The sequence below is a fragment of the Anomaloglossus baeobatrachus genome, chromosome 5 (assembly GCF_048569485.1).
Source record: "Anomaloglossus baeobatrachus isolate aAnoBae1 chromosome 5, aAnoBae1.hap1, whole genome shotgun sequence".
NCBI classification, from domain to species: domain Eukaryota; kingdom Metazoa; phylum Chordata; class Amphibia; order Anura; family Aromobatidae; genus Anomaloglossus; species Anomaloglossus baeobatrachus.
In genome coordinates, this window is record NC_134357.1 from 523,660,150 (window position 1) to 523,674,397 (window position 14,248).

The window sequence follows — 14,248 nt, forward strand, 5'->3', positions numbered from 1 at the left end:
TTATGGTGTTCTCCTATAAAGAGCCACTTTTTGGCTAGGTCCTTCCTGGAGGGATATCTGGCTATTTTCTGTGTCGAGACTCCTGACAGGGGCTCCACAGACCTTTTTTTGATTTGCATACTTCCCAGGGGGCAATGCACCTAGGATTTCACTGTGTTGAGCACTTTCGCTGGCTGCCAGCAGTGTTTTCTCTGGCTGGTCTCCTCGAGATCAGTGATTGTTTTGTCCTGCTGATTGAAAATTTATGGTCAAAGCTGAAAAGGCAAGTGCAAGCAAGGCAACCTACAAACATGGCTCAGCTACACCAGTTCTGTCAGGAGAAATGGGCCAAATTCCTACCATCTATTGAGAGAAGCTTGTGGAAGGAGATCCAAAACGTTTGACCCAAGTCATAAGGCCGCTTTACACGCTGTGATATCATTACCGATATCGCTAGCGTGCATACCCGCCACCATCGGTTGTGCGACACAGGCAAATCGCTGCCCGTGCCACACAACATCGCTCAGACCCGTCACACTAACCTGCCTAGCAACGTCGCTGTGACCGGCGAACCGCCTCCTTTCTAAGGGGGCGGTTCGTTCGGCGTCACAGCGACGTCACTAAGCGGGCGCCCAATAGAAGCGGAGGGGGCGGAGATGAGCGGGACGTAACATCCCGCCCACCTCCTTCCTTCCTCATTGCCGGTGGAGGCAGGTAAGGAGATGTTCGTCGTTCCTGCGGTGTCACACATAGGGATGTGTGCTTCCACAGGAACGACGAACTACATCGTACACGCAGCAGCAACGATAATTAGGAATAGGGGGGGCATGTCACCAATTAGCGAGTTTGACCGTTTTTTCGACGATTCAAAATCGCTCATAGGTGTCACACGCAACAACATCGCTAAAACGGCTGGATGTGCGTCACAAATTCCGAGACCCCAACAAGATCGCTTGAGCGATGTCGTAGCATGTAAAGCGGCCTATACAGTTTAAGGGCAATGCTACCAAATACTAATGAAATGTATGTACTGTAATCTCTCTCATAAGGCTGCTTTCACACTTGCGTTGAACGGCATCCGTTGCTATCCGCCGCCTTAAGGAATTACGGTAACCATTGCAGGAAACCGTTTTAATCCTCATAGACTTCTATTAGCTACGGATAGCAACGGATGGCCTTGCGTTATATCCGTCAGTCGACGCTGCGTTGCATCCGCCTGGCGGATGGAACGCTAAACATAGCATTTTTCTGCGCTTGGCGGAGTGTCAAAAAAACGCAACCTGCAGGATTCCGTCGGCTTCCGTTGTTTTTATAATGGACGCCTATGGTGGCGGATTCCGTTAGAATCCGTCATTTGACAGATTCCGTTAACGCATCTGTCTTTACATAACTGCGCATGCCCAGATGTGTAAAGTCAAGAATAAAAACCTATAACGGATTGCGTTATTTTGTACGATCTGTAGCATTCGTTGTGCCACTATATGCAACGCATCCGGTGCATCCGTTACACAACGCAATGCAACGGATACCGTTCAACGCAAGTGTGAAAGTAGCCTTATTCTGGCATTTGGCAAATATAAATAATTTTGGTTCCTAATTGACCTAAAACGAGAAAGATTTATTCTGATTTCATGTCAGATAGTGAGAAAAACCTGCAGATGTGTCTTAGATAATGTATATAACCTTCTGGTTTCAACTGTATATAGCCAGAGTTGATGGGGGCTTCTCTATTAGATACTTCCCAAGTCCTGAGGCCATAAATATGTCCTTTGAAGGGTGTAAAATGGTATTAGAGTCGTCTGATATTTGTAGTATAATAATGTCTTCACCCTTTATTCTGGTTCCTAACGGTTGTCTATTTTCCCTCCTTTTTCCTATGCATAAACGTTCCTGGTCCTTTACACTATTTACGACTCCCCACACTTGGTGTAGGTAAGGTAAAGTAATAAGTTTAATATTACAGATTATAGTGGCATAAAATCATACATAATTATAATACCTGTATCATGTCATAAGAATTATCACAGAGTGAAACAGCCTTGGCTCACATCCCAAACTCGATATCTCCAGCGATGCTCTAGGAGTGCCGAATGCCTATGGAGGAACACCCGCACACCAGAAAATTTCATCCACTACAAGTTCATCTTAAGGACCTACAACTCTTATCTTCGTCTTGCCAAACAGACCTACTTCACCACCCTTATTTCCTCACTGTCCAACAATCCAAAAAAGCTCTTTGACACCTTTCACTCCCTCCTCAGTCCCAAAGTACAGACCCCCATCACAGACCTTCATGCTGATGTCCTGGCCTCGTATGTCAAAGAGAAAATAGAAAACATCCTCCGAGAGATCAGCTCCCAGCCACCAAGTGTTGGGAATCCCATCCCTCCCCATATCCCATCCAGCTCACTTTCCACATTTAACCCAGTCACAGAGGAGGAAGTCTCCAGGCTCCTCTCTTCTTCTCGTCCTACCACTTGCCCTACTGATCCCTTTCCCTCACACCTACTCCAGTCCCTCTCTCCGGTAGTCACCACTCACCTAACTAAAACCTTCAATCTCTCTCTTTCTTCTGGTATCTTCCCCTCCTCCCTCAAACACTCTATCATTGCTCCATTATTAAAAAAAACCTTCCCATGATCCATCCTGCACAAGCAACTACAGACCAGTCTCCAATCTTCCCTTCATCTCCAAAGTCTTGTAGCGCCTGGTCTACTATTGCATCACCCGCTTACCTTTCCACTCACTCTCTTCTAGATCCTTTACAGTCTGGCTTCTGACCTTTACACTCAACAGAAACTGTCCTTGTCAAAGTGAACAATGACCTATTGACAGAAAAACGTAATGGTGACCACTCTCTTCTTATCCTTCTTGACCTCTCTGCCGCCTTCGACACTGTTTACCACCATCTCCTTCTCTCTATGCTCCATTCTGTTGGCCTAAATGACACTGCTTTCCTGGTTCTCTTCCTATCTTTCTGGTCGTTCATTCAGTGTATCAGTTGCTGGCTCCACATCTTCTCCTCTCCCTCTCACTGTTGGGGTCTCTCAACGTTCAGTCCTTGGCCCTCTTCTTTTCTCACTCTACACTGCCCCAATTGGAATGACCATCAGCAGATTTGGCGTTCAGTACCATCTTTATGCTGATGACACACAGCTATACACCTCATCCCCTGAGCCCACCCCCGCTGTACTACAGAACACAAGTGATTGTCTGACTGCAGTTTGCAACATCATGTCTGCCCTCTATCTGAAAATTAACAGAGAGCACAAGAGAGAGGTGTTCAATGCCGCGCCAATAGATCACTTCAGAAGATGTTCAGATCAGTGTCACTTTATTATCGTTCAGGTCGACGCGTTTCTGGGGCATCTGCCCCCTTCATCAGGACCACCAGAAGAAGAAATAACATCCAATCTCTATCTGAAAATTAACCTTTCCAAAACTGAACTTCTTCTTTTCCCTCCATCTTCCAACCTTCCAAAACCTGACATCTCTCTCTCTCTCTCTGTGGCACAACAATACGTCCTAGGCAGCAAGCCCGCTGTCTGGGTGTTATACTTGACACTGATCTCTCATTCACCTCCCACATACAATCTCTTGCCAGCTCCTGCCGCTTGTACCTCAAAAACATCTCTAGAATCCGCTCCTTTCTCACAATGGATACGACAAAAACCCTCATCGTGGCCCTGATCCACTCTCGCCTTGACTACTGTAACTCTCTATTAACACTAGAAGTCCCAGAGAGGGGTCATTTAACATTTCTACCATTGGAAGCCTATGGAGCTCGAAATTCCTGGGACTTCTAGTGTTAATTGGTCTCCCCCTAACTAGACTCTCTCCTCTACAGTCCATCCTTAATGCAGCAGCCGGGGTCACCTATCTGGCTAACCGCTACTCAGATGCCTCTGCTCTGTGCCAGTCATTGCACTGGCTGCCCAGATATCACAGGATCCAATTCAAACTGCTTGTTCTCACCCACAAAGCTCTCCACAGTGCGGCACACCCCTACATCTCCACCCTCCTCTCTGTCTATCACACCACCTGTTCTCTATGCCCAGCAAATGACTTTCGACTAACATCCACACTAATTTGAACCTCCCACTCCCGGATCCAAGATATCATCTGAGCTGCACCAATCCTCTGGAACGCTCTACCCCAAGAAGTTAGGACAAATCACAACTTACTCAGCTTCAGACGCACCCTAAAAACGCATCTTTTTAGGGCGGCCTATCACACTCCCTAATCAAATTCAATTCACACAGTGCCTCTACAACTTCTCACAACATAACCCCATGTCAAAATCCATGGCCCCCAAATGCATCTCAAGGTTCTGGCCAACTGGTCCAGGAAGCCATTATCTATCCCCCATTTCCTTGAGATGGCTGCATTGTCATTGTAAATAAGCACTTGTACCTTGCCCCCCATATCTCACTGTAGATTGTAAGCTCTCACGAGCAGGGCTATCTTTTTTCCCTCTAAATATTGTATTTTCTAGAAGTGTTACTTGTTTGTATATGATCCTCCTGAATTGTAAAGCGCTGCGGAATATGTTGGTGCTATAGAAATAAAGATTACTATTATTATTATTATTATTATTAACCCCTTAGTGACGGAGCTAATTTTCACCTTAATGACCAGACCAAATTTTGCAATTCTGACCAGTGTCACTTCATGAGGTTATAACTCTGGAACGCTTCAACGGATCCCGGTGATTCTGAGATTGTTTTTTCGTCACATATTAGGACAATATTTTTTGCGTTTATTTATGAAAAAAATTGAATTTTGGCAAAAAATTTGAAAATTTAGCAATTTTCAACTTTTGAATTTTTATACCGTTAAACCAGAGATTTCTGTGACACACAATAGTTAATAAATAACATTTCCCACATGTTTACTTTACATCAGCACAATTTTGGAAACAAAAATTTCTCATTTTTACATCAAAATTTACAAAACCATTTTTTTAGGGACCACATCACATTTGAAGTGACTTCGATAGGCCTAGATGACAGAAAATACCCAAAAGTGACCCCATTCTAAAAACTGCACCCCCCAAAGTACTCAAAACCACATTCAAGAAGTTTATTAACCCTTCAGGTGCTTCACATGAACAATGTAGAATGAAAAAAAGCAAAAATTAAATTTACCTAAAAATGTTGCTCTAACCCAAATTTATTCACTTTTAGAAGAAATAACACAACAAAATGGACCCCAAAACCTGTTCCCCACTTTCTTATGAATGCACGGATACCCCACATGTGGTCAGGAACCTCTGTTTGGACAAATGGGAGGGCTCAGAACAGAAGGAGCAATATTTGAATTTTGGAAAGCAAATTTGGCTGAAATAGATTGCGGGCACCATGTTGCATTTACAGGTGCACTAAGGTACCTAAACAGAAGAAACCCCTCACAAGTGATGCCATTTTGGAAACTAGACCCCTCAAGGCTTCTATCTAGGGGTATAGTGAGCATTTTGGATCCACAGGTACTTCACAGATTTTGTTAACGTTACGTTGTCATATTGAAAATTTTAATAATTTTCTCAAAAATGTTGCTTTAGCATCAATTTTCTCACTTTTTCAAGAGGTAATTCCAAAAATTTGACCTCAAGGTTTGTTACCCACTTTTTTATGAGCGCGGTGATACCTCACATGTGGTCTGAACCCTTTGTTTGGACAAATGGGAGGGCTTGGAACGGAAGGAACAATATTTTAATTTTGGAAAGGAAATTTGGCTGAAAAAGATTGCGGGCACCATGTCGCATTTGGAGGTCCCCTAAGGTACCTAAACAGCAGACACCCCGCACAAGTGACCCCATTTTGGAAACTAGGCCCCTCAAGGAATTTATCTAGATGTTTGGTGAGTACCCTGAACCCCCAGGTGCTTCACAGAATTTTATAACGTTGAGCCATGAAAATAAAAAAATAAAATTTTACCACAAAATTGTTATTTCAACCAGGTAGCTTTTTTTTCACAAGGGTAACAGGAAAAAAATCACCATGAAATTTATTGTGCAATTTCTCCTGAGTTTGGCGATACCTGATATGTGGTGGAAATCAACTGTTTGGGTACACGGTGGGGCTCGGAAGGGAAGGAGTGCCATTTGACTGCAAAATTGTCTGGAATCAATAGCGGACGCCATGTTGCATTTGGAGAGCCCCTGAGGTGCCTATACAGTGAAGCTCCTCAACATGTGGCCACATTTTGGAAAATAGACTCCATAAGGAATTTATCTAGATGTTTGGTGAGTACCCTGAACCCCCAGCGGCTTCACAGAAGTTTAGAATGTTGAGCTGTGAAAATAAAAAAATACATTTTTACCACAAAATTGTTATTTCAACCAGGTAGCTTTTTTTTTTACAATAGTAAAAGGAAAAAATTCAGCATAAAATTTATTGTGCAATTTCTCCTGAGTTTGGCGATACCTTATATGTGGTGGAAATCAACTGTTTGGGCGCATGACAGGGCTCGGAAGGGAAGGAGCGCCATTTTACTGCAAAATTGGCTGGAATCAATAGCGGACGCTATGTTGCATTTGAAGAGCCCCTGAGGTGCCTAAACAGTGACGCTCCCCAACATATGGCCCCATTTTGGAAAATAGACCCCTGAAGGAATTTATCTAGATGTTTGGTGAGTACCCTGAACCCTCAGGTGTTTCACAGAAGTTTATAATGTTGAGCTGTGAAAATAAAAAAATACATTTTTACCACAAAATTGTTACTTCAACCAGGTAGCTTTTTTTTTACAAGTGTAAAAGGAAACAATTCAGCATAACATTTATTGTGCAATTTCTCCTGAGTATGCTGATACCTTATGTGTGATGAAAATCAACTGTTTGGGTGCACAGCAGGGCTCGGAAGGGAAGGAGCGCCATTTGACTGCACAATTGGCTGGAATCATTAGCGGACGCTATGTTGCATTTGGAAAGCCCCTAAGGTGCCTAAACAGTGGAGGTCCCCCACAAGTGACCCCATTCTGGAAACAAGACACCTCAAGGCTTTTATCTAGGTGTATAGTGAGCAGTTTGAATCCAAGAGTACTTCACAGAATTTGATAAACTTAGGTTGCCATATTGAAAATTTTCATTTTTTTTTCACAAAAATGTTGCTTTAGCATTATATTTCTTACTTTTTCAAGAGGCAACAACAAACTGTGGACCCAACAGGTTGTGATCCAATGTCTTATGAGCACAGGGATACCCCACATGTGGCCAAAAACCTCTGGTTGGATAAATGGGAGGGCTTGGAATGGAAGGAGCACCATTTGAATTCTGGAAAGGTTGAAATAAATTGCGGGCACCATGTCACATTTGCAGGGCCCCTTGGGTACCTATACAGCAGAAACCCCCCACAAGTTACCCCATTTTGGAATCTGGATTTTATTCAGGAGTATAGTAAGCATTTTGAATCCACAGGTACTTCACAAAAATGTTGCTGTAGCAACAAATTTCTTACTTTTAGGCTATGTGGCCATGATCCAGCGACACGGTGTCTAGTACACAGTGTCAGCCTTCCTGCAGAGATGTGAGTGTTGTCCACGGGAGAACGCAGTTGCCCATGCCCACGATTTGGGTTCAGGCTGCTGTGGAGCTCTATGCTACCTGCAGAGAACACTCTTGTCTCCGCAGCATATATTTACATGCTGAGGCTCGGGAAGCTGCGCCACAGGTCAGTGTATGCTGCAGAGAAGAGAAGCACAGTGGGCACGGGATTTCTAAAAATCCTTCCACTGTGCTTCTACTGCACAACGCAGCATTATGGACGCAGGGAAAACACTGCGCCCAAAACGCTGCAAACCCTGATCGTGGGCGCACAGCCTAAAATGATACAATGGATGAATGGATAGATGTCAAACAAATATAACGTCCCACCCCCTGCATATTCTAAGCTGGCGCCCTTTAGTGCCTTTCATGTGGCACTAATGGGTGCCTAGCCTTGTATTTAGCCCCCCAAAAAATTAATAATTAAAATAAACGACGTGGGGTCCCCCCTATTTTTGATAGCCAGCTAGGGTAAAGCAGACAGCTGTAGCCTGCAAACCACAGCTGACAGCTTCACATTGGCTGGTGATCAATTTGAAGGGCTCCCCAGGCGTTTTTTTTTTTTTTTTAAAAAAAACCCCAAAAACAAATAAACGTGGGGTCCCCCCCAAATTAGATCACCAGCCAAGGTGAAGTGGACAGCTGGGGTCTGGTATTCTCAGGGTGGGAAGAGCCATGGTTATTGGACTCTTCCCTTCCTAAAAATAGCAGGGCGCAGCTGCCCCAGAAGTGGCACATCCATTAGATGCGCCAATCATGGCGCTTTGCCCCAGCTCATCCCGCGCCCTTGTGCGGTGGCAAATGGGGCAATATACGGGGTTGATACCAGCTGTAATGTCACCTGGCATCAAGCCCTGGGGTTAGTGATGTCACGGCATCTAAACAGATACCCGACATCACTAACCCAGTCAGTAATAGAAAAAAATAAAGACAAAAAAAAAATTTATTTGAAAAAAAAACTCCCCGAAACATTCCCTTTTTCACCAATTTATTGAAAATAAACAAATTCCAGTCGCTGTAATCCATTTTGGAGGTCCCTCGACGACTCTGGACCTTCTAGAATATGGGGGGCACGTTCAGGGAATGTATCCCCCATTTTCTGGAAGAGCAAGCTCTCCATGAGCAGTTTGGGTGCAGTAATCTGAGAATACTGCACTCACACTGCCCCGGTCCAACCTAGGGCAGAGTGACCTGCAGTAACCTCATTCCAGAATATGAGGGGCACGCTCACAGAACGTACCCCCCATTTTCTAGAACAGCAGGCTCTCCATGTGAGGAGTGTGGCTGCAGATTATTGCACTCACTCTCCCCCGGTCCACAGTGCAGCAGCATGTGCAGCAGCGAGGTCAGCGTCCCTGCTTGCAAGGATCCAGCTGACAGCCGCTGTCTGCACATGCGCCGCCAGCTTTCCAGAAGGAGGAGGAGTGATCGCGGAGATGGAGCAGCAGCCAGGTAACGGGGAAGACCGGGGGCTGATGGCGGGAGACCGGGCGGGACCTGGGGACAACTTTTCTGTCGCATGTGACGTATCAAATGCGGCAGAAAGAGCAGGATGAATGCGGCCGCGCGCTACTGTGCGCTGCGTGCCGCCATCTTGCATGCTCCGGAGGGGGAAGGGGGGCGGCTCTGGAGAACCGGAGGGGGCTCCGGGGGACCAGAGGGCTCCGGTGTCCCGGAGGAGGGGTCAGGGGGAGGACATTTCCCTGCGATCTGAAATGTTTGATCATTTCAGATCGGAGGTAAATGAATGCAGAGCCGGCGGCGGCTCCAGTTTTCGGCGCGCGTCGGCGCCATTTTGGATGTTCCGGGGGGGGGGTGTTGATTTCTCCGGTACCGGGGGCTTTGGGGGCACTAGGGGCTTATATTTCTTTATCATCTGACATATTTGATCACGTCAGATGAGAAAGAAATCAGTATTATTTGCCTTTTTTTTTTTTTAATGTGATTGGCGGTATACGGTGTATACCGGCGATCACATTATGGGGGTCCAAAAAAAACACCCCGATTCATAATCTTGGGGGTCTCAGCTACCTCCGGTAGCTGAAACCCCCGAGATTTTCCGTCACTGGGGGGCGCTACAGGCTTTTTCTGGCCTGACGTCTCAAGACGTCGGAACAGAATAAGTACCCTGTTTTTCCGACGTCTTGAGACGTCAGGCCGTCGCTATGGGGTTAAATGCTTTAACAGTCCATATCCCAATAAACACACATAAAATCACATACACCTCCCTACTTCTACAACATGACAATGCAGGACTATCTCTAGAGGGGAATATAACTATACAGTGGTTATCAGAAGAGGGATATAAGTGGGGTGTAGGATAGGATAATAGGTCAAGAAGGAAGGGATTAATGCAAGGGTAAAGGGTAGATACACAATAAACCTTGGGTTTTAGAAAAGGAAAGGAGTAAAGGCTGCTTTACACACAGCGACATCGCTAGCTTTGTTTTGCAATTCTCACTCTAATTAACATGTGATACACATAAAGTGACACTTTACATTGCAGAACTGGGTATCCTTGTAATTTGCTTTCTCCTGGTCATATATTTTCTCTGATCACCAACCAATAGATTATATTTTCTTGATATACAGTACAGACCAAAAGTTTGGACACACCTTCTCATCTCTAGAACAACTGTTAAGAGGAGACTTTGTGTAGCAGGCCTTCATGGTAAAATAGCTGCTAGGAAACCACTGCTAAGGACAGACAACAAGCAGAAGAGATTTGTTTGGGCTAAAGAACACAAGGAATGGACATTAGACTAGTGGAAATCTGTACTTTGGTCTGAGGAGTCCAAATTTGAGATCTTTGGATCCAGCCACCGTCTTTGTAGAAAAGGTGAACGGATGGACTCTACATGCCTGGTTCCCACCGTGAAGCATGGAGGAGGTGTGATGGTGTGGGGGTGCTTTGCTGGTGACACTGTTCGGGATTTATTCAAAATTGAAGGCATACAGAACCAGAATGCCTACCACAGCATCTTGCAGCGGTGTGCTATTCCATCTGGTTTGCGTTTAGTTGTACCATAATTTATTTTTCAAGAAGACATTGACCCCAAACACACCTCCAGGCTGTGTAAGGGCTATTTGACTAAGAAGGAGAGTGATGGAATGCTACGACAGGTGACCTGGCCTCCATAGTCACAAGACCTGAACCCAATCGAGATGGTTTGGGGTGAGACGTACTGCAGAGTGAAGGCAAAAGGGCCAACAAGTGCTAAGCATCTCTGGGAACTCCTTCAAGACTGTTGGAAGACCATGTCCAGTGACTACCTCTTGAAGCTCATCAAGAGAATGCCAAGAGTGTGTAAAGTAGTAATGAAAGCAAAAGGTGGCTACTTTGAAAAACCTAGAATATAAAACATATTTTCAGTTGTTTCACACTTTTTTAAGTACTTCATTCCACATGTTTTAATTCATATTTTTTATGCCTTCAATGTTAATCTACAATGAGTCATGAAATTAAAGAAAACTCTTTGAATGAGGAGGTGTGTCCAAACTTTTGGTCTGTACTGTATATTGTCCATGGACTGATTTATTATATGTTACGGAGTATCTGCCTCTATGTATTGTATTACATGTGATGCCCTCTCCTTCTGGTCTAAACTGCCGTTGTGGTGGTCATTATTTTTAACCAATAAATAATTGTTTTTAACCTCATCGGTTTTTCGTAGAATTTTTTCTACAATCTGTGTCTCTAGTGCAATTTTCCGTAGGTCCTTTTTCTTCCTTACAGCCCATACACCTCTGTATTCTGCAATTGCGACAAATGTATTCATTTATGTTGGTGTTATGTATGGTTGTCTCTTTTGATCTATTTCGGTATTCCTCCACCAAATTGTACAATTGTGGTGTTAGAAGAGACCTCAAGGGCCATCGGGTCCACCCCCTGCGAGTGCAGGTTTTCCTAAATCATCCCAGCTATATGTTTATCCACCTTCCGCTTGAAGATTTCCATTGGTGAAGAGCTCACTACCTCCCATGGCAGCCTGTTCCACTCTGACTGCCCTCATTGTCAGAAAGTTTTTCCTAATGTCTAATCTGAATCTCCTTCCTTTTAGTTTCTTCCCATTGCTTCTTGTACTTCCGTGGTGTGCTAATGAGAATAGGGTGGTTCCCTATGCACTGTGACCACCTTATAGATAGTTGTAGACCGCTATTAAGTCTCCTCTCAGCCTTCTCTTTTGCAAACTAAACATTCCTAGTTCTTTTAGCTGGTCTTTATTTGACATGGTTTGCAGACCTTCTACCATCTTGGTTGCTGTTCTCTGGACTTGTTCGAATATATCGATGTTTTTCTTGGAATGGTACACATTATTCCACATGGGGACTGACCAGGGCATAGTATAGACATTGTGCTTGATGCTGTTAGGGTTGAGCGCAGCTGCTCGGCCATTGAAACCCATACCAGGAAGCCTCCTTTCATGTGAAAGGTAATTACTGTTATTACAGCATGAAAAAAAACTGAAAAAACCTGTAGAAAGTGGCACTGGCCTGTGGGTTAAATGGGAATTTTATTTGGTCATCAAATGAGGAGTAGAGACATGAACAAATTTGCAACAGCTAAATCACCTGAATACACACTTTTCCCAAGAGTCGGAAGAAGTGTGTATTTACACAGTTGTTAGTCGTTTGTTCATGCCTCTACTCCTCATATAACAACCAAATAAAGTTGCTGTTTTGTGAGTGGTAAGTGCCACTTTCTACAGTTTTTTCTATTTTTTCATGCTTTTTAAAGGACCTTTTTGAGTATTTTATAAGCAGAGTACCACCAGATCACGAATTTCGATTGCTTTGATTTCGCTTGCTCAGACTGTTTGAATTATGGGTGTGTTAGCAGTGCCAGCAATAATAAGCTTTTTTGCTTTTGTATATCATTATTATATTCTACTACTTCTGCCGAAACCTTTTCCCAGAAAACTGGCACCAAGATAAGCGTAAGGTGCCCCTCATTCACATAGTAGGATGGGTGATAACTTGCAGCTTGGTGAGTAAATAATCGCTCAGAACCTTATTGATTCTGAAAATCGGGTCTAAATACCCAGTTGTATTGTTCTGTACCTCTTTTGTATATAGCTGAATATAGTGTTCAACTTTTTCATGAAGTCCCATACAGAATGAATGAAGCATTGGCACACAGTCATGGTTACTGCTCATGTCCTCTTGGACACTTCAAATTACCATTCTCAAGACACCACAAATCTACAAGTCAATGCCTATTTGTTGGTAAAATAGTGACTCTTTAAAATGGTTGTCCAAGTTATGAAAAATACTATACACAGTACTGGTAAACCAATTCAATAATACTCACCATTCATTCGAGCGATGCGCCACCAATGTTTGCCAACAATATGCTATTAACAATGGCTGCACATGTACCTGTATAACTCATGTTAAATCTGCAGTCAATCACCAATTCATTCTTCGACCTTATACAACTGAGACCAGTGATTGACTGCAGGCTAATGTGAGGAAATTAGAGATGAGCAAACATGAAGTTCGGTGTTCGGAGTTCGTACCGAACACACTTTACAAAAAAAAAAAGTTTGGGTGCTCTACGTATGCAAACCACTCACACGAGCATCACTGTGCTCGGGTGCACTCGGTGCTCGGGTGCACTCGGTGCTCAGCCGTGTGTGAGTTGCTTGTGTAAGCAGGTGTTTTACCTACTCGTAGTCGAGCGGGGGGTGCAGAACCTCTGCATCATCATGGGGTGGTCTGGCCCGGTTCCGTTGCCCCGAGACATACAGGGAGCAGGATTGGAGGGTAGCAGGGAGGATGGTAGTTGGATGTTTAGGAAAGTCTTTTAGGGTGATCATGATGCCACCAGTGGTATGAGGCCAGTAATGGGCCGCCGCTGCAGGGTCTATCGCCGGGCAGATGTTAAGCGCAGCCGGGATGGTGTCGCTCCCCACAGGCGGAGCGGGATTACCCCTGGAAGGATGGCGGAGGACAGGGGTGGTAGTAGTCCTTGTTGGCGCTGCAGCGCTAGGCATTGGCGCCGGTAAAGGATATTCAGAGGCAGGGACTGCGGTTCCAGGTCTTTTATTCACAGGTTGTTCAAGCGTTGCCCCACAGTACCATCCTCTGCCATGATAGGATCCAGCCGATCCCAGATTCGTCAGCAGTCACCGCCAGTGCTCGTGAAAGTCTGTTAATGAAGTGTCCCTCGGTTGCTATCCAGAACCGGGGTCGAGCCACCTGCTCCAAGCCACGGACCCACGAAGAGAGAGGAACACTAACTCCAGTTGTCAGTGCTAGGCGTTATCCCAAGCTGTGCCCAGGAAGGTTCTGTCTCAAGTGTGATGGTTGCGCCTACTTCTACCCCATGTGGTGCCTGCCCCCAGTGGTTGTCCTAGCGACTGGGGAAGTCCCATGCTTCATGATGTCTGGCTCCCCTGTCTACCCTAGTCCAACCCCCTTTGAGTAAGCACCTGCTATTGTTTGTGTGTGTTTTGTGAAAGCACCGGCAAGTTAACCCACCTCCTGTCCTGGGATAGATATTACCCCATAAAAGTGCTGCAATACCCTGTGGCGCCTGAAGCCCAAGGGTGCCACTCTTGCAGTGTTTGATCGACTTGCACTGGTGATAACAACAGTGTGATCAGATCTAGTGTGCATAAAAAAAAACCAAAAAAAAAACAGTAAAACCCCCGCCCACCCTCCCTCGGAGGTTTAGAGACCGGAACTGCCCAAGTTGTGACTTCCATTGGGGTTCAGGTAAAGTCC

General features: G+C 44.9%; 1 protein-coding gene across 1 annotated transcript in view; it reads right to left on the reverse strand.

The window, feature by feature from the left end:
- LOC142312884 (uncharacterized) overlaps window positions 1-14,248 on the reverse strand; it is a 361,786-nt gene that overhangs the window by 247,832 nt on the left and 99,706 nt on the right. The window contains exon 25 of the mRNA XM_075351868.1: window positions 12,899-12,981. Coding sequence (XP_075207983.1) covers window positions 12,899-12,981 — 83 coding nt within the window. The remainder of the gene's footprint in view (window positions 1-12,898; window positions 12,982-14,248) is intronic.